This window comes from Caloenas nicobarica, chromosome 6 (assembly GCF_036013445.1).
Source record: "Caloenas nicobarica isolate bCalNic1 chromosome 6, bCalNic1.hap1, whole genome shotgun sequence".
Lineage (NCBI taxonomy): Eukaryota > Metazoa > Chordata > Aves > Columbiformes > Columbidae > Caloenas > Caloenas nicobarica.
Genome location: NC_088250.1, coordinates 23,917,356 through 23,937,894, shown reverse-complemented (window position 1 = coordinate 23,937,894; position 20,539 = coordinate 23,917,356). Strand labels below are relative to the sequence as shown.

The following is a 20,539-nucleotide window of genomic DNA, read 5'->3' as shown; positions in this document are numbered from 1 at the left end:
TATGTATGATGCACAATAAAGTTAATTCAGGTGCTTTTCACTTCAAGGAGTTCCTTGTTTCAACATCTGCTGGCATTTCAGTTGGACCTTTAGGATATTTTAGCTGTCAATACATTTCTGTAAAGTGATATAGATAAAGCCATAACAATTCTGACAGGACAATCCTAAAGATTATTTGACAAACTTTTGTGACTTTAGAAGCCATAGTAACTAAAGATATTGTGTTTTACACTTCATTAGATTATAAATGCCTTACCTCTTGACGGAAGCAGTATAATACACATAAGTAATAAGGAAAGCAAAAGGCATATAACCACGCCAAATATTATTTTTAGCTGGGTCTGCAAAACAGAAACAAACAATAATTACATTTCTAATATTATCTGAAGCACGCTTCTAAATAATTAAATCCTCCCACTCTCTCTAACTGCTGTCCAAGCACAAGCAAAAATGTTCCTGCAGTACATTTGAAAATACTTCCCTTTCCTTTTTCTTTAAAACAAATACTTTCAGATCAGTGCCCAGCCTTGTGCAATAGCTGACAGTTTAAAACAACAGATGTAAATGTTACCAAAAGCTGAATTCAGCAGCATACAGACCTTCATTTTCCTGCTGTATTCTAAAAGAATGTAAATTCTCTTCTGGGTGTCGGTCAGTGGATCTGGAAGAGGAGTTTGAAAAGGCAGTGTCTGTTCTCACAGTTGGAGGCCAAACCTCTGGCAGACTTTTTTTTTTTCCTACATACTTGTGAAAACTGTGCCAAATTTCAGTGTTTTTCCATAAAATTAGAAACAGGCTTTCGGGGAAGTTCTTGAACGAGAAGTGGACAGTGGGCGGCTATAGGGGTGGTGATGAAATACTTCGCATGGATGTGAGCTGTAACCAACATCTGCTTACACTAACTTAAGGGGTTTATGACTCAACAGTTACTTGATATGTACTGTTTTTCACTGAAAAGTATCTACTGTGTATTTTGGCAATCCTCACATTCTTGGGACATAGTCATGACCTTTTTTCTACTTTCTACAGAAAAAATAAAAGAAAATCCAATAGCTTTATAGTTTATATACAATTAATGTATGTTTACATTCTAAAATAATAAACAATGGCATAAGCATGCAAAACAAGAAGCAGAAACATACTGTTTAGCGTCTTCCACACGTAAGGAGAATTACATTTTTCTCAGAAAACTGAAAACTTCTATAGGCTACATAACAGAGCTTAGATAAGTAAATATCTACTGGCCCAGTGCAAATTCCAACACAGTGCTTAAACCACCAATTGCACGTTATTTTATTTAGCTCACTGAAATGAGGTCAACTGAAAACGGAAAATTTCCCTTGAGACCGCGGTGTCAAATTACATAAGAGATCCCTCAGCAGAGAAAAGAAACCCTCGGAAAAGGAACTAAAAGAATGGTGTGCTAATTAGACCAACTTTACCCAAATGTTCTAACTACTAGTCTGCTTCAGAGCCCCTCTGTGTAGTGCTAGGGAAGGAGGGCAGCCGCAGGCAGCCGTACCCAGCTCCTTCCCCTCAGGCGAGTCTCCACAGCGGCCACCGCCGGTGCCGCGCGGGGGGAGTAACGGTCGGGCGCGCGGCGGGGGAGTAACGGTCGGCGGTGAGCAGGCACGCTGCCCCCTGGCGGCCGCGCGCCCCGCAGCGCCGCAATCCGGGCTGAACAGAGACAGAAACGTTTAAACGAGGCAGCGCACTGCGGGCTGGTAGCGCGGTTGTGCCGGCCGACGCACGGTCCGGTATCCCGCTGGTATCCAGCTCCCCCAGGGGCACCTTGCCCTGTTGCCTCCTTTCTTTACTGCTCGTTGCTCTTTCCCAGGACCCCCCGTGCTTCCAGGCGTCCCGGCATCGCTTGGTGGGGTTGGTTGCTCTTTAGAGCATCTCCACATACTCTGCAAAGCACAGCTGCTTGTTAGCAAAGTCCAGGGCTCAGAAAGATGATCTCAAAAAGGAAATCCTTCCAGTGCTTCTACCACAGAGCCAGTAATCATTCTTTCAGATGATTAACCTAAGCATGGGACTGGGCCAGGCATTTCCGGTGTTATTAAGGGAAGGAAAAAAAAAAAAAAGGGTACTCTTGCACCCTTCGTAGTCTTCATCCACACAGTGTACTGGGAGGAAACACCAACCAAGGACCCGTGCAATGCTCCGTCCCACAGCCATGGGGTTCAAGGCTCTGATGGCAGCAGCCAAACTGAGCTACAAAACAAAGCCTGTCACCCACTTACAGCCTGTGGCTTCCCAGCTGTTTCACCCGGTGCCCCCGTCAGAGGAGGTGGCAGTGCCTGGCACTGCTGGGGGACCTTCCTCTGCTTGTCCTCCATAGCCTGCTTGGGCAGCCAGGCCCAGCCACAGCCCCAGGCACAGCTCGGCTTCCTTCTTGCTGCCACCTCAGCCTGTGTGGTAGATGTCAACTCCCAAAGAAAGCCACAAATTGACAGAATATTCACTAGGTTTGACATGAAACTTAGAGACTGGTGACTGGAAGTTGCAGGTTGGACTTATGTGTTCTGATTTTGCATGTGGAGTCTGTTGAATCACCTCATCTTTTTCCCTGCACTGGGCTTGTATTTCTCTTCTGTGCTTAACACTAACAAGGGCAAAAGAAGAGGGTAGGGAAAGGAGTCCAGAATGGTGGTGCCTCTATGTGGAATTCCGGCACAGGGACTATGATTTTTCAGAGGAGGTTAGCAAGGACTGAGTACCCAAACCTTACTGAAATTCAGTAGTAGCTGGCATCTTAGAAAATTGAAAATGTAGTAGATGAGGTACTGTCACACAAAACTGTCCAGCAGACCTTGGGCTAATGTTCTACACAGAAGAAATCCGCAGTGTATTACCAGCAAAGGTAGTCAAGTGACCACCTTAGCCTAGCAGTATGGGCTAAATTTGAACCCTAACCCTCACACCAGCCTTGGTGAGGCAGCAGCTGATCTGGGCAGTGTTTTGGCGACATTCATTATGTAAGTCTTGGTGGGGGGATTTTTCAAAAGACATTCAAATTAATCGTCTGGAAAAAAACTGATATGAAACATGCCTTATTTTCCCATAAACTCAGTTCCCCTCTCTCCCTGGTTCTTGTCACAACAGCAAAGTACAAGTTATACAAGATAAAGTTTCTGAATAATATCTATCCTGTTGACATCAGCCGTGCAGGAAAAAAAGGCTGAGAAGGCTAAAATACATTGTTCCTGAAAGGAGGTTGTAGCCAGTTGGGTGTCTGTCTTTTTTCCCAGGTGACAAGTGACAGGATGAGAGGAAAGGGCCTCAAGTTGTGCCGGAGAGGTTTAGATTGAATATTAGGAAAAATTTCTTCACAAAAAAGGTTGTCAAGCACTGGAACAGGCTGCCCAGGTAAGTGGTAGAGTCACCATCCCTGGAGGTGTTTAAAAGACGTGTAGATGTGGCACTTAGGCACATGGTTTAGTGGTGGACTTGGCAGAGTTGGGTTAATGGTTGGACTCCATTATCATAAAGGTATTTTCCAACATAAATGATTCTATGATTCTATGATTCCATGACATAAGTCACGCTGGAAAAAAAAGGCTGAAAAGGCTAAAACACATTGCTTCTGATCCACTGTAAATGAAGGGCAGAATTGAGCTATTGAGCTCAAAACCAAATAGTGTTTCCTAACAAGATAAAACCACAGCTACTCAAAATTTCCGAAACAGAAAAGGATTGTGACAAAAGAATTTTTTTCCTCATATAACTCATGCTTCTTTTTCATAATTCCCAAACTATTACTTATTTCCCTAACATTCTGTGGTTAATACCTTATGTATTTTCAGTAACACAGTTCAGATAAATACATTTTTTTCCTACCAACATTGGTTATTTCTGACAACCAGAACATCACAAAATTGCAAATGCAGGTTTTTATCAGGCTCATTTTCATTTCCAAATATGCAGCTCCCTCTAATTAATGCATACTTGTGGAATGCCTTAAAGGAAATGATTCAAACTCACATGATCCAGAAGACTTTGCAAAATAATTTTAAACTGCATACTATGTATTTGTCTAATTTGGAAGTCTAATTACTTAGGCATGTGTTGTAGTAAGATTCACAAAAGCTGCAGCATTAGAAGCGCAATAAAATTTACTTGGCAGAGAATGATCTTTACAAGCTTTGTAGATCTATTGCTCCTAACACCTGAACTCCTGTCTGTTTACACTACTACCAGCAAATAAGCAAACAGCAATTCTTTCAACAGCTAAAACTCTTCCTAATTTCTGCAACATCAGAACCCCATAATGTAAGATACAAATAAAAGCGTAAGGAAGCTATAAAGGGGGTGAATCAGTTGGAGAAATTGACAAATTCTGGAGCAGAAAACATATTCAGTTTGTACAACTACTTTAAGGTTACCAAAGTATTTACATTTCCCTGATAAGGAAATGCAGATTTACAGATGTAGGTTGTGCACGACATCAGACCAAAAGTAGACAGAAAAATGAAAATGCACCTAAAGCCAAACCAGTTCTTAAGTAGCCACACACATAGCTAGATAAATCCCCAGTGACTAACAGTTTTTCTTCTTTCCACATTTGTGAACAAATAAAAGCTCTAAGTAGAAAATACAATCAGGATTTGTCACACTCCCTGGAGGACTTTGGGTCTATAAAGGCAATAAATACAGAAGTAACTAGCAGATAAAACATGGCAATTTAGCTTTTTTTTACAACTTCACAATTCCTGGATGAACGATATGAGCACGTTTTACAACCCCATTCAGAGACAATAACTTGAAGTAGAAATTCCTTATCCTACACGCCAGCAGGATTCATTTGAGGTTCATTACGCATTATGCTGAAGTGAGATTGTGCAAACGCTTTTTAAGCTTTGGTGACAATGTGGCTGAGTCACGCTAGGAACTGGGAGTATAACAGCAGCACACAGGTGAGCTACGAGAAACCCAGGCATGTTTATGGTACGGCGTTGTTGAACTCAACTCTAAAAGAACAAAGAAATCCAGATGCATATGCTCTTGTTGCTTCAATAAAGGGAAGTATCAAAAGCTTGGTTTTCAGAAAATCTACTCAGCATGGAAAATTATTTGATTGAGGACCCAGCATCAAGCTATGTAATGATATAATCTTTTTTAAAGCAGGGTTTTAGACTTTAAAGTACTGAACAAATTACTTCAGACACTTGAAAATGCTATGTTCAGTGTATTATGTTACACTTACATAACTGTAACAACTCATTCATACAGAAACCCAGAGATGAACTGGATGATGATTATTTACCAAGAGAAACTAATATAGTAATTAATATTTAGTATATTTCATAGCATCTCATCAGATACTGAGCACATGAACAAAATACATCTTAAGTTACAATTGTGTGATCTATCAATCTCCAACATTTCTAAATAGTCAGATTCTCAGATCAATGTGTAAAAAGCGTAAAATTTATCCTGCTCTTAATGCTAAATCAGCAGATTCTAGAAGTAGCCAAAGCTTCAGTTTTAAGCAAAATACAATAAGTATTAAGCAAAATACAATACAAGAAAGATAATAACAACTTCAGAGTTTCTAAGAACCATCGATTAGGGGAATGGTTTAATTTCTCTTAACTAATGAAGTATCTAAAGTTGAATAAAGAAATTGGTGAAAATCTCTAACTTGTTTTGCCCTGCACAATACATAAAGGTAAAAATAGCATTATATAAAGATCTACAGAAATATAAACCACATATACTACAAACTGTTTACACTTCCTATCTCCCAGTGGCCTTTCCTCGTTTAGTTTTATTAATGTCATTCAAAAATACCTGTGGAATTGATGTGTCTGAAATATTTTTGCATATATAATCTCTTAACTCCCAATATGCCTGAGTTTTTTACAGCCCTAAGGTAGTAGTTTATTGGTATAAATCACTGTTGAGGAATAATTTCAACCTATAAATAAAAACACAGTTTCTGTAGTTCAAGCACATTCTGATCTACAAAGCTGCTATAGTAGAAAACTCATCAGTGTGCATATTTATTTCATAATGCTATGACTTGTTCATAAGTAAGTAGCTAATCCCAAAATGGCCTGTATCAGTCTGGTGATATCTGAAATGTGCTGCTCTTCTCAGTCAGAAATTAGATTTTTTCCCCTACCCCTGAAGCAAGGCCAGAAATATGAAACAAACAAACAAACCCATATCCAGTCCTGATGCAAACCTGAAATCAAATCTGATTTTAAAAAATGTGCACAATATTTATATCCCTTTTAAAAATGTAGAGCAATTACAAATCTAGCCATAACAATATTATTTTTTGCTGGGATATACTTTTCAGCTATACCGTAACTTAGAAATTTTACCTGGGGCTACTGGAGTGTTTACATGTCCATGCCAGTAAACATACCACTTTATCCTGAATTTGCAAAGCTGACTCTTACAACAACAAACAGACCTTCTTTCCACTCTCCAATATCTTACTTGCAAATAGGAGGGAAAAAAATCTGTCATTGAAATAAATATGGAGACACATCATGCTATTTTTACAGTCAGAATACCACCACTCTTTAAATTTTTAGACTGAAACTGTGATATTATTATTGTCAAAATACTCACAGTGAAAGGGAATAAAAAGTATAACAGTTGATAAAGGTTGATCATTATAGTAATTTATTGAAAAAAATCACATACCTCATTATACAGCCAGTTTAACAATCCTATGAAACTAACACACAGAAAGTCACTTGGCATTGTGCTTCTTGGACATAACAATAATCAATTTCGAGTCAGGTTAATGGCTTGATTTTTTGAAAGGTCTTTTAATGTAAACTTAATTTTAGTCTGTCAAGATGTATGAGCTTACAGCTAAAGATTAGAGGGCAAGAACTCAGTCATGAAAACACTGACAAAGCAACAATTATTCAGAAAATAACACTCAGCTCATCTTTTTCTTTTCATGGCTCCTCTTTCGAGATACTTTATCTTCAAAAGATTTATAGCAGGAAGAAAACCAGAAAATAATCACCATGGCACATCTCAAGATGTTGGTCCTGTGTTCTGTGCTTGATGAGAGGTCACCTAACACACTTTTGACACTGTTGTCACCCCATGATGGGCTGGAGTGAGTAGACACAGGAATTTGTTCCATGGATACACATGACTGCAGTGTATTGGGTCATCTTCTTTGCTGTGGTGTACCACTGCAAATCTGAGTGCAGACAGTACCCGTATGACTTTATCCTTCTCCTTCCTCAGGTTTTTTTCCTCTTCATGAGAGTTTCCTCATGGCCAGAAGCTTTCACAGTGTTTACGATGCAGCACTCTATGGGATACAGGAGTTTCTAATCAGCAGTCAGAGAAAAGTTGAAAAGGGCTTTTATTTTCATTCTAAGTCCTTAATCTTCATCACTTGAAGGGCAATGAGCTGCATAATCAAAATAAGGGAACCTGATGGGCAGTTCTCCCCATTTCTTAAAAATTTGCTTTGTCGTTTTCTTGTCTTCAAACACAACAACAAAATTTCTAATTTTTAGACAAGGCAGGTCAAGACCTCGGTGAACCATCATGTTTCCCCAAGCCTACAAGTATAAGAAAATTATGTCTCAGATAAAATAGACAAGATCATTAGACAGAAATAAATACAGACAACAACATAAAAGTATGAAAAATAGTTGTTCCTCACTTGTCCACAGTCTTTACATATAATTTCCCCATTTGTCTGGTAATCAGCATGCTTATCTTGCAGTGTCTTATTTTCTCTTGTATGGTAAAGACTTCTGAAAAACAGTCAGACAGCGTGCATCAGAATACATTGGTCATACAGTGCTACATACGGGCTTAAACACACAGTGACTACAATTGCTGAAGTCAGAGACGACACCTAAAAGCTCATAAACTTTCTGACTGTTGTGCACATTTAGGAGCTGGAGAAAATGCAAGGTCATATTTCATGCTCCTATGTGATGGTGAAATACAAGTTTACTCCATGCCTCCTTTCATAGCATTTCAGGAACTGCATCCTCCCTCACACATCTTAAAGTAGGAGCAGCACGTTCTCCGTTATAATAAGGGACAGATCTAGCTTGTTTTTTACAGGTGCCATGGAGCTGTCAAAAAAATGATACCTGAAAGTTTTATTTTTATTCCTTCATAGTACAACCTTACACCTTAACAGAATCATTTGCTTCTGACTATCCAGACCTGCGGGGTATGTGCACATTGTTACATCATTTAGTTTAGAGATTACTTGATCTTGAGGGTTGCTATTAGCCTGTGCAGAGGGACTATAAGAATTATTATCCTGTAGTCTGAACTGATGGATAACATTATGCTGAGAAGACAGTTTTACAGTAAAAACAGTTCAATGTTTAGGACTTAAGCTCAATTTTATTTTTTTCAACATATTGGTACTAATTTTACAAATTATACCAGTGATATGTCTCAAAGAAACGAGAACTTTGGAGGGCAGTAACTTGGTTGTATGGTGAGGTAGTGAGGTGGACTGTGAACTGGCTGAAGGAAAGAAGCCAGAGAGTCGTGGTCAATGGGGCAGAGTCTAGTTGGAGCCCTCAAGGGTCGGTACTGGGACTAGTACTATTCAATATATTAACCAATGACTTGGATGAGGGAATAGAGTGCACTGTCAGCAAGTGCTGATGACCAAAGTGGGAGGAGCGGCTGACACACCAGAAGGCTGTGCTGCCATCCAGCGAGACCTGGACGGGCTGGAGAGTTGGGCAGGGAAAAATTTAATGAAATATAACAAGGGCAAATGTAGAGTCTTGCATCTGGGCAGGAACAACCCCAGGTTCCAGTATAAGTTGGGGAACGACCTGTTAGAGAGCAGCGTAGGAGAAAGGGACCTGGGGGTCCTGGTGGACAGCAGGATGACCATGAGCCAGCACTGTGCCCTTGTGGCCAAGAAGGCCAATGGTACCTGGGGTGGATAAGAAGGCAGGTGGTTAGTAGGTCAAGAGAGGTTCTCCTTCCCCTCTACTCTGCCCTGGTGAGATCGCATCTGGAATATTGTGTCCATTTCTGGGCTCCTCAGTTCAAGAAGGACAGGGAACTGCTGGAGAGAGTCCAGTGCAGAGCCACAAAGATGATGAAGGCAGTGGAGCAGCTCCCTTATGGGGAAAGGCTGAGGGAGCTGGGTCTCTTTAGCTTGGAGAAGAGGAGACTGAGGGGCGACCTCATTAATATGTATATTTATTATTTACATAATGTAATACATATGTATATTTATTATTTACATAAATATGTAAAGGGTGAGTGTCATGAGGATGGAGCCAGGCTCTTCTTGGTGACAACCAATGATAGGACAAGGAGCAATGGGTACAAACTGGAACACAGCAGGTTCCACTTAAATGTGAGAAGAAACTTCTTCACAGTGAGGGTGACAGAACACTGGAACAGGCTGCCCAGGGGGGTTGTGGAGTCTCCTTCTCTGGAGACATTCAAAACCCGCCTGGACACACACCTGTGTAACCTCATCTAGGTGTTCCTGCTCCGGCAGGGGGTTTGGACTACACGATCTTTCGAGGTCCCTTCCAATCCCTAACATTCTGTGATTCTGTGATTCTGTGACTGCTGTATAATTAGCAAAGCATGATTGATCTGTCATGTACAACACCCATTACAAATTTATTGTAGTAAGCAAATGCAATTTAAGTTGAATTAAAATATTTTCTTGGACTCTTAATTTCCATTATAAGTGGGTAGAAAAAGTCACCCTCTGCTGTCATGATACTGAAAATTCAAACACAGTTTAACATAATTGTTTACCAAACTAGATGGCATCTCTTGCAATTGAGATAAGAAGGAGCAAGACACTGGAAGAACTAAAAAGGGTGTGTCACCTGTATGAACATCTTCTAAATACACAATTGTCAAGGTGCAGCTCATGGCCAATATATTGTTTGAGTCACTGGTCATAGCCAAACTCTTATCCTGGGTCTGTCACTGGTGTAAGTATGTAGGTAACTGGTATTCATCTTTGGTTAGAGTTACACTGTGTAATACATATCACATTATATAATAAGTGACTTAGTTAATATTACCACAGAAGCTGTATCTTTTTCCAAAGCTTCGAACACTAGTCACCTTAAAGTCAGGGGTAAGAACCAACATTTCTTTCAAACTCATTAACTGTCAACTCCATAGAGCCTAGGACTTGACAATATTGGAATAATCTTTGTTTTCCTCACAGGGCCTAGAGGGTTACAGGCCCTGTACGGGCCTGCTGAAAATATGATGTCTATGCTTGAAATAGATAAAGTAGTTCATAAACACTTACTGGAAATCTTTTTTCACACTGACATGATGCATGTTTCCAATAACTTGTATGTCTTCTCCAGAACATATCAGCTTGTGGCAATTTTTGCATAGGAATGTTATTAGTGAAGGATTTTTCTTGTATGTCTTGCACTGATCTCTCTTTGCCTTCATTTGTTTTTCCACTATGCTTTGCAACTGGAAATCCTGAATCTAAAACCAGAGCAGTAAGAGCACTGTAACATTCTGGTTGAATGACAGTAATAGTTTTCTTTTTCAATTATTTTACTGAGTTCACAGACAACACGACTTCTAGTCAATTTTCCCAACTTGGGTGTTTCCCCGCTTACCAACAGAAAAGCAGGCTTTTCTAAAGGCACAGAAAACATAGATTATAAACCAAATATTAGCAGAAGAATCCAAGGCCATATGTAGCAACTAATATTAAGTTTTCCCCCCTAAGTAGATTTCAAATAGAAAGTATTCCTTACAACATAAATCAGTCTTCTTTGAAGGGAATGCGCAGAGTTGCAGTAAATACCTTATTTAAATACTCTTCCTGTGGCATCTTCTGGACACGCTGAATGGCCTTATACATCATTTTCTCGCGGAAAATATTAACATCTTCACGTTCAACAGCTCCTGAGCCACTTGAAGCCACAAGCGCATAGGTGCTTTCATCAGCACGAGCTCGACCACGAGCCTACAATTTGCAAGGAATACAACGTAAACAGCACCATGCTCCCTACAACACTGCACAACATTTTTTCCTAGTTTTGTAATGGAAGACATGTACTGCTCCTTACACAGTGTCCCCACAGAGCATTTTTTTGCACTTAACTCAGACAGATAAACCAGTGAATAACAGATACTATTTCAGCATTGTCATCAAAGATACCTGTGAAAATAGTACTCAGGAGATTTGTGATTAGCACAACATTTTGCAAAGCAGAAGCTGTATTTTGTCACAAAAAAATAAGCATGCATTTAAATATTAGATATATAAATATTTGTGTTCACAAATTAAGTGAGAACATGGACAAACTGGTATTCTGATACGCAATTCTCTCTTTTTAGCTGTTGGTGGTACAAATGTCTTTTATATCAACCAGTATGCTGATCATATTCTCATAACTTTTCCATTAAAAGACCTTACTGTTTGTGTAGAGCTTTAAATGGATATTACACCATTACACATGGAGGCAAATTTTATATTGCATGCAAACTGAGGATGGCAACTGGAAATGAACCTTGTTGCAAGAGCATTTTCTCTTTTAGCATGCAACTATTTTCAAAGTTATCTCCAAGCCCCAGGTAGATGATTCACCATTTGCATATTCCAAACAGAAACACACTTTTAAAAATGAGTTATACATGCAGTAAACTCATACCTGCACCATTGCAATTTCATTGGTGACGAGGCCATAGCGAATAACGATGTTACATTCTTTGATGTCTAGGCCTTCCTCAGCTACAGTAGTGGCAATAAGTAAATTTACATTTCCACCTCGGAATTTATCAATAACTTCCCTTTGCTCATTCTGTAAGTTAAAAAAAAAAATTAAAAAAATCACGATACCAACTTTCAGTATTCGTTTCTGTCATCAGTTTCTTCTGATTAAGAGGTTTAAGGAATTACAGTCCAGTCATTTCAGAGTGGAGTGCCAAACATCAAGTGGCTTCAACAAGTGCTTCTAAGCGCCTCTCGAGATCCCAAACAAGGTGTTCCTATTGAATATAACAGCTGTTTAGCGCCTTTTTTGAGGGAAGAGAGAGCAGAAGCCAATCTTTCTAAGGTAACTGAAGCTGGAACTTTGTAGCCCATTTCAAAGGTGCTAGGAGTTTCCATAGCTGTTCTATCATTTTCAAATTATTTTACGTAGTTATTCAGAAGTTCTGGATTTCAACAATTTAGTAATTTCAGCTTAAATTATAGACTTCCACACTTCCAAGTCAAGTTCCAAAGCACTTAAAATTCCCCATAATAAAAAGGGGACAATAAATTTAGTGACCTAGGGAGCACCAAGAAGCACAACGATGATACAAAACACATCCAAAACACAGACTTCTGAATTAGCCGGATATTTCAAACAAGTTTGAGCAGAGGAACAGAAACTTCCTATTTGCTATATTCGGTTTCAAAATTTAGAGGCTACTTATTTTGTGCATTGCAGTGCACAGATTAAATACCAGATTTTCATGGAAAAAAGCATCTTTTTGAGAGAACAATTCCTAAATTTTTTTTGAAACTGAGAGCAGCTGAAGGAAATGGACTCTGCCCAGCAGCAAACCACACAATTTCCACTTAAATGCTGGAGTGGCAACTGTATGGTGAGTAAAAAGCAGCACAGAAGAGAGGTTTTAGGATACTCAAGTGCTTTGTTTTGAAAATGTTTAATTTGCAGGTATAAATCATCAGAGAGATGTGTATGAAGTCAACACAATGGTACAAGATGGACTATTAAGTGATCAGTTGTGGTATTTTCATTGCTAATTTTGGCAAATTCTCTTTCAATGATTATGCGTCAGTGTGAAGCATGTATATAAATTGGTATAAGTTGATTAAACAATGATATCAGAGAAAGGCATAATCAACATTGCATTTTATTTTTCAACTCAGCAACTAAAATATAGTTTGAATTACTGTTGTACCAATAAGTTTAAACTCATTTAACTATCGTGATTTTGCTATTGCTATTTCGTTCACTTTTTCTTCCTATGTCTCACTACAACCTTTGTCCCTTTTTGACCATATCCTCCCCTAGGAAATGGCTGCCTGTTACTCCTATTGCCATAGAATCCATAGCCAAAAAAGTTTGTTTCTTTTGCAAATAAAATCATTCTGACATTGTTATTCACCTATCCTGAAGCTTATGAAGGTAAATTGCTGGCAGGTATGAAACCAGAACTCTGGACTCCAAACATCAGTCCATCGTTCTAGTACTAAAACAAGCTGTTTTCTCAAATCATGAACAAGATTTTAGTGCCTATAGTGCATAATTCTGTACCTGAGTCATGGGTTTCATTTCACTGTTATGTCCAGCACCAATAAGATAATGGGCCTTAATTCCCATTTCTTCAAATTTTGGGTTATCCTTAATCCACTGGAATAGAGCAAAGGCACTTAGCCGAGTCTTTGTGAAAATAATTCCTCTAGGTTCCTCAGTCTTCGTGAACTCCTCCATTAAAGTGTTTCGCAACTGTATTAGCTTCTCATTTTCATATTCTGGCTTTCTAGCCAACTCTTTCAGCTGCTTCTTTTTTGCTTTAAAAATAGCAGATGTAAATTAAGAAAAAGTAACTCTGTAAAATAACAGCTCTAGGAAAAAACAAAACAAAACAAAACAAAGCAAAGAGCAGTTTTCTGTATAATTCTCCCAGCATGGCTAATGCATATCCAGTTTGAAGAGCTGTGGCATACCAATTATTTTTCAAATGAGTTTACATTCATTAAAAACGTCCTAATCAATCAAAATAAATCACCATTAACTTTTTAACATACACTTTGCCTGTATTTCATGGTAAGAATAAGCAAAAGAAAAAAACTGTCTGTACACCAGAAGTGGTACAGAGTTAAGTGCACTGTATTAGAGAGCTAAATCACAGCTTGTAATATTTGCAAAACAGTTTTAAAATAATGGGAGAAGTCTTACAAGTAGAAACAGATTAACATGCACAGCCCTCAGAGCTGATAATTTTTTTATCAATTTAGACAGAAATTGTCCCTGGGACATTCATTAAAGTAGGAATCCTCACTAGAAACATGCAATGTAATAAACACCAGGATAGGTGCATTGTTACTGGTATTGCAGCTCTTGAAGGCATTTCAATATGCTCAGTGAAATGTTAAATGAACTACTCTCTTCGCCAGGCACTTCTGACCATGACCAGGGAGGATTCCTCATGTGTTTTAATTTTTTAAAAAACTTCTAACATTTAAAAGCCTACGTCATTGTCAGATGACCGTACAAACACAATAATAACATTTTAAGGTGGAGGCTCTGTATATTAAGATATTACAATCACTCTGAGGTGATTATAAAGCAGATTATTGCACTGCACCTTGTTCAATGCAATGGTAGTTAATGTGTCATAGACTACTACACCACTTAGGCAGTGGCTTTCTGACTACAGTCTTATTCATATTTTAGAAGGTAACCAAATACATACAAACATATACAAAAATTAAGTAGATGTAACAAACTCCCACAATTTTCCCCCTTGGTTAAACCTACACTAAGGGCTGCAGTGAGTTTATCACCCAAAGATGAACCCTGCTCTTTAAAGCTGGAAAGAGAAATTTTAGATCTTCTTCCATTACTCTTGGCACATTCAGCAGTAAAATCAAAACAAATTGGAACATAATTTATTTTTCACTAACAGGTTCTTTGAACTTAATTTGCCTGTGGGAATGAAAGCAATCTAGAAAACTCAGTTTCATTTTGTAGTTAGCTTAACGTTTTGTTTCTCAGCCCAGTACTGAAATTCTAAATAAGGAGGGCATAAGGACAGGTATGAAGAGGCACTAAAAGCCACAATGATATTATCTAACTAATCTGTTTTTCTAAAAGTTTTTTTAACATTTCCTGAATTTCTTAAAAATGGCATTATAAATTTGTAGTTCGTGGGATACATGAAGTTGTGATACACGCTGCAGTAAAATCTGTTTTCATTTGCCCTGTGCAGGAACCATAGGCAATGGGAGCAAACTCATCTACCTCCTCCTCATTGTAAAGGCAGTAAGGGAAAAAAAGATGCAAAAACATTAGTGTGTCAAGGACTGAATGAATTATAGTTCCAAGGTGAGTGATCTGAATAAAAGGCAACCAATTCTGATCTTTCCAATTTAATCTTCTATGTAATTCTCTCACTAATTGCCCTTTACCTGAAACTTACTCAGGGTCATCACTCCCATCTCTTAGTATATAGACAAACAAACTTTGGTAGAAAGGGCTGGTTAAGAACCTATCATTTCATGACTTTTGTATTCCATCTGCTCTACTTTTTACCCCTCAAGAGTGTCTAGTGGAATATACGTTCTATGTATCTATCAGAGTGTCCTCAGGGACACTTTATTGCAGAAAAGCAGAGAACAGTTTTCATGTACTATCTATCAGCAAAAAGCAAGTGTCTTTGGGCCAAAGCTGACAAACTTCTACTACATGTTGGGACATGATCACACTATGGTGTTGTTTAACATACTCCGTACTGTATGAACTGGGACACCCAGATACTGTCATAATAAACAACACAGCAATCTCTAGGATGGAATAATTAATGGGCATGTTACTGCATAATCTATAGATTTCAAATATTAAATATCACAATGTATTTCAAACTTACCATGAAATAAACCTATTAGAAATTCATCTGTTTCATCCTGTTTTGATACTGCTGGTTCATCATCATCATCATCATCATCATCATTCCTTACTGTCTTCTTACTTTTCTCCTCCTTATAAAAGTTATTTAGGTGATTGTACGCATCCACCATTCGGATGGTGTCATTTATCTGGAGAGCATCGTTATATTTCTTCAAGTGTTCTGCACAGACACGTTCCTTGCGTTTTTCTTCTTTTGCAGCTAAAAATGGACAAAAAATACAAAAACATGCCTGGCTACAGAATGACCCAAAGAACTCCAAGGCTGGGATATTTTTGCTATGCAGTTACCTTTTTTCTCTTCTCTAATCACCCACTGCTCATATGGCTGAGTTCCAAACTCAGATTTTGGATGGAGCTGGCAATAGTTTTGAATGTCGGTCATGATCTCAGTAATTCTCTCTCTAAATGGATCCTAGAAATAAATTGATTACCAAAGTAAGTAAGCACCTTCTGGCAACAAAAACATTGGCTAGTACCACATTGAGTAATTTTTTTAAACATTAAACTTTAAGTTAAAAAAACAGGTCAGGTGGCTAAGTGCATTTAGACTTGAGAAAATAAATAGTTCAGAATATTACAAAAATTACACTGTGAACTAACATAGGTTTTTAGTGAATATAATGTCACTCCAATACAAACACTTCAACTGTGGTTCAGAAGGTCTTTTGACCAGATACCTCAAAAATATAACTAAAGTAAGTAAAAATTAGTTCTATTTGACTTTACTGATACTCTTCTGTACAAAGAAAAGCAGCAAGTAAATACACACATGTTCAAATTAGCACTATGGATCACAATAAATCTATAGAAAGAGAGCGTTAACCAAAAGTTTTTGATACCATACAATACACTTTTAAAGGGCCATATAACTTCAATGCTGATTTGTTTGAAAAAACATACCCTTCTTTTGTCGTCTGCAATCACAGTCTTCTTATATGGTTCCTTCACTTGATTCTTCAGTTGGGAGGCATGCTCTTCAACAGTCATGATTCTACATGCATCGAGATTGGCACAGATCTGGGAGAAGAAAAAATGTTATTTCTCTTAACATTTAATGAATTATTCCACATGAAAAGTGAATTAATGCAACAGAGCTTCTCATTTAGACATTTTATATAATTTTGTTTTCTTCCTATAAAAATTGGATACAGACACCATCAGCATAACAAAGGCCAAATCTTTGAAAAGCATTTGACATAAGCTCAACAAATTACCTTTTAGGCCAGAAGTGATTCTTGCATGCAGGAAAAAACTTGTAGATCAGAGTGCAAAACAGGTATTTCGAAAAAGAAAATCTACCTTCAATACTTTGAAAGAGTAGATTTTAGAGCACAAAACAAATAAAAACAATGGTGAAATAGAAAAAAGAAAATTATGTTAGGGAGTAATTATAACGTGGTCATGAGAGTAGAAAATAATATGAAATTATCTTTCTTGGAACAGGAAGAGAGAGAGAAAATGTCTGTGCTAACTTCATGACTGGACTTTTCTGTTTTCGATCTCTTCTGAGAAGAAAATATGTACATTTCTGTCACTAAGTCTAAAGTAATAAGGAGAAATCTTAAAATTTCTATGAGCAGAGAAAACAGGAAATGACGTCTGGCAGGTAACCTTTTTAATGTCTTCAGCAGTAGTTACTGCATATTTGGATTACAGTTCTTCAGATGCAAACTCCAGCATCTTGTCATTAAGATTTCAGAGCTGATGAAAATGAATTCTCTGCTTTTTCTGTTGCCAGAAAATCTTTTCTGTTAAAATACCTTGCAATTCTATCTACTTCAATACAGCATAAAAGCTTCTTGCAGGCCTCACCTATTCAATACCAGATTCTGGTTTTGTGCAGTTTGCTAGGCAGGAGTTTTCACTGGACTACTGGGCTAAATTCTACCGTTGTATTGCTAATGTAAATCCATTGAATTTCAAGTATAATGATTTCTTTAAGTATAGAATTTAACCAATTATCTCCAGTCAGGTGTTTATCCAACTACACAATACTTCCATCTCAATAAGTAACTCTGCTCTCAAGAAAAACATTTGCATGCTACCTGTATCTCACAAGTGGTTTCTCCTTCTTTAAGCATTCAGCTTTGTTTTTCACTTTCTCGGATCCACAAAAAAGATCCGCTTAGTCATTCTAGAAATACAGATATAAATTACCGTGATCTCTCTAGGATTTATGAATACACGGTAAATTCTAATCCATCAATGGAAAAGTAAGACTTTTATTAAATACAAAACCTCCCTATTTTGTGGATTCTTGCCTCTGATCCTAACCTGACAATCTTTTCAAGTGAGGCAATCTTTTTACTTCCCCTTTCAGTAACCCTGCTTCCCAGTAAAGTAACTTTTATTTTCCATTAATTTGTAGTGGGTCAATTTGCTGAATGGCTTTGAGCTGAACTCCCATGTACATATGAAAATAATAAACCAGATTATATATTTGGAGACTAACACTGACTTTAAAAGTTTTACTTGAACATGTCAATATCCCTTTGATGGTATAAAATATGAAGGCTACTTACTTTCAGAATATGTTCTTCAGCTTTTGAGTTGGATGTTGCACCTCCTACACCAGGTGAGGCTGTAAGTCCCAGAATCTGAGGCTGTGGGATCAGTGGTTTGTTTTCTTTTGCCAGCTTCCTGTTCTTCATCTTTTCTTTTAAGTAACGTCGCATGATATTATTGTAGACACCTTCCTTCTGAGTGTGATGACATTCATCGATAATGATGAGTGAAAACTCTGAAAAAAACCCAAACAAACCCTGAAATGATTAATTTTCTTTCAAATGTAGAATTTGTGTGACTAAATCTTCTTATAGGTAAGGACACCTTTGAAGAGAACCAGTCAGTTTGTTTGAGCCCAAACGTATTAGGAAATTTGGAGGAAGGTGTGGATGGAAGCTGTATATATTTTATGGACTTTGGAATCTTTGCTGCAGTCCTCATGTGTCAAGTAGTTTTACATTTCTTGTAGTGTAAAAAGATTTTCTATCTTTGCAATAAAACCAATCTGATGGTGTAAAGAATTTCAGCGAGATATTTTTAATAAGCAGTGGTAAAAACATATCATAGTTTAACTCAATCTTGCCTTTTATATCCATAACTGTGTCCGACAAACTACATATTGTTTGTTTACGAGAAGATACATAACATGTTAGAAGCCTTTCAGACATCCGAGAAAGCCCTGTCCTGATAAAAATTTGCTTCCATTTTATAGCAACACGGAGATTTCCTCCCGATTCCTGTCCAATTAAAAGATTTATATTACTTTATGGATGTGTCACTGGAAAGAACAAACAGATGGTGGTAGCACTACCAATCAGCTCTTTTTTGTAGCAGAGGAAACTGCTGAAGATTCAGGCAGGTATTATGTGCTTTTTAGTCAGATCACATTTACATGCAACAAGTAAAGTACTATATGATAAGGAAAATTAAGATTATTTTTGGTTTGTTTTAAATTTGTTTAAATTTGTCACGAACATGGAAAACATCCCTTTAATTTATCTGCATATGCAACCAGTGACCTGTATTTCAGGATTCTGATTTGAAAGACTCATGAACATTTCTCCATTTCTCTAACAGCAAAACCGGTTTATGGAGCTCCCACTCTTCCTGTAGCTGGCCAATAACTCTCTATTTTGACATTGTTTCTTACAATTTGACAAATGGTTGTGGAAATGACTGTAAAGTGGTCTTGTTTTCACATTAGCGTGCTCAAATTGGTGCATCGCTACAATGAGTTTGCAACAACTGGCAGCAGAAGTCAGGAACTAACACAGAGCTAGAACACTCAGTTGGCCTTTCTGCTGGAGAATACATTATGCAACTTCATTTTTGAAGAACCAAAGAAAGGTGGAGATTGAAGAAGGGAAATTTTATTCAAAGGCTAAACAAAAGACTACTGCTAGTAAAGCAAGCTAGTCACTCGGGAAATCTGATTATCTTCACACAAGTGGTTCAGGAAGCCAGTTTGGACTGGAGTAATGTGATTTCAAACCTAAATTCCCATTTATTTCTAAGATTTCTATATGTTGCAAAACTTCAGAAGCAGTGCTGGCACTTTCTCAGTCATTTTGCCAACATGAAATTACTCTCTCTTATTTTGACCATCTTCTCTGTAACACATATTCTTGTCATTACTCAGGAAGAACCTAATCCACCAGAAGAGATGTGCTTCTACTAAGGAACTGACACACAGCTTTTAGAAAGTCCACACAGTGACCTGAGCCCTTGGTAAAGAGGGTAAATGTGGTAAAATGCAATTAAGATAGTCCCCTCCATTTCACTAGAGCTGAAATTCCATGTTACATGTAATGTAGACCTCTGTGAAAACAGATGAAAAAAGTATGAACAGAAATTAGACATAAAAAACTTATAACTAATTAGGATGGTTTAATATAGGCTGTGAGTTAACCAAGTCATAGCCATAAAAATGGAGCTGGCTCCATTCAGGCTTGCTTCGCTTTCGTCCAGCTGAACTTACTATTAGTTTCATAGGTGTAATAGCAAGGCCGAGTTTGTAGGGCCACCTCAGTTCTAGAAAAAATACAGCTTCTTATGAAGGAAACTTTGCAAGGTGTGAAACCCATGAAAAAACCCCACTTCATTACATAAGCTGGTTGGGACTCAGCCCAATTCCAATCGGGTCAGCAGTTCCTGTAGAAATGTTCAGGTGTCTCTACATGGCATTCCCAAATGATTCACATTTGTGAAGGTTAATTAACTTACCTGCAGTGGAAAGGAAGTAAGTATAAGAAAATGTCTGGTACTGCAATTCTGAGGTACCCAAGTGGCTCTGCAGGAGTTAGTTTGCATCAAGCAGTACTCCAGTCAGCAGTAGGCACTGACAGACACACTGACTCCTCAGGTTTCTCTGCTGTCCAGATAACACCCAGACAAGTGCTTCTTTT

The 20,539-nt window shown here is 38.0% G+C and overlaps 2 protein-coding genes across 3 annotated transcripts in view; both read right to left on the bottom strand.

The window, feature by feature from the left end:
• Positions 1-755, bottom strand: part of FAP (fibroblast activation protein alpha) — a 35,965-nt gene extending 35,210 nt beyond the window's left edge. The window contains exons 1-2 of the mRNA XM_065637602.1: positions 600-755; positions 257-341 (exon numbers count right to left, since the gene is read on the bottom strand). Of these exons, the coding sequence (XP_065493674.1) occupies positions 257-341; positions 600-605 (91 nt within the window). The 5' untranslated portion in view covers positions 606-755. The remainder of the gene's footprint in view (positions 1-256; positions 342-599) is intronic.
• A 5,898-nt stretch (positions 756-6,653) lies between these two features.
• IFIH1 (interferon induced with helicase C domain 1) overlaps positions 6,654-20,539 on the bottom strand; it is a 30,768-nt gene continuing 16,882 nt past the window's right edge. The window contains exons 7-16 of one of the 2 annotated variants that reach the window (XM_065637530.1): positions 18,152-18,369; positions 16,530-16,646; positions 15,918-16,041; positions 15,589-15,828; positions 13,254-13,510; positions 11,637-11,786; positions 10,787-10,948; positions 10,268-10,458; positions 7,655-7,748; positions 6,654-7,550 (exon numbers count right to left, since the gene is read on the bottom strand). In XM_065637530.1, the coding sequence (XP_065493602.1) occupies positions 7,368-7,550; positions 7,655-7,748; positions 10,268-10,458; positions 10,787-10,948; positions 11,637-11,786; positions 13,254-13,510; positions 15,589-15,828; positions 15,918-16,041; positions 16,530-16,646; positions 18,152-18,369 (1,736 nt within the window). In that variant the 3' untranslated portion in view covers positions 6,654-7,367. The remainder of the gene's footprint in view (positions 7,551-7,654; positions 7,749-10,267; positions 10,459-10,786; positions 10,949-11,636; positions 11,787-13,253; positions 13,511-15,588; positions 15,829-15,917; positions 16,042-16,529; positions 16,647-18,151; positions 18,370-20,539) is intronic. The other variant, XM_065637529.1, reaches the window with a different exon arrangement.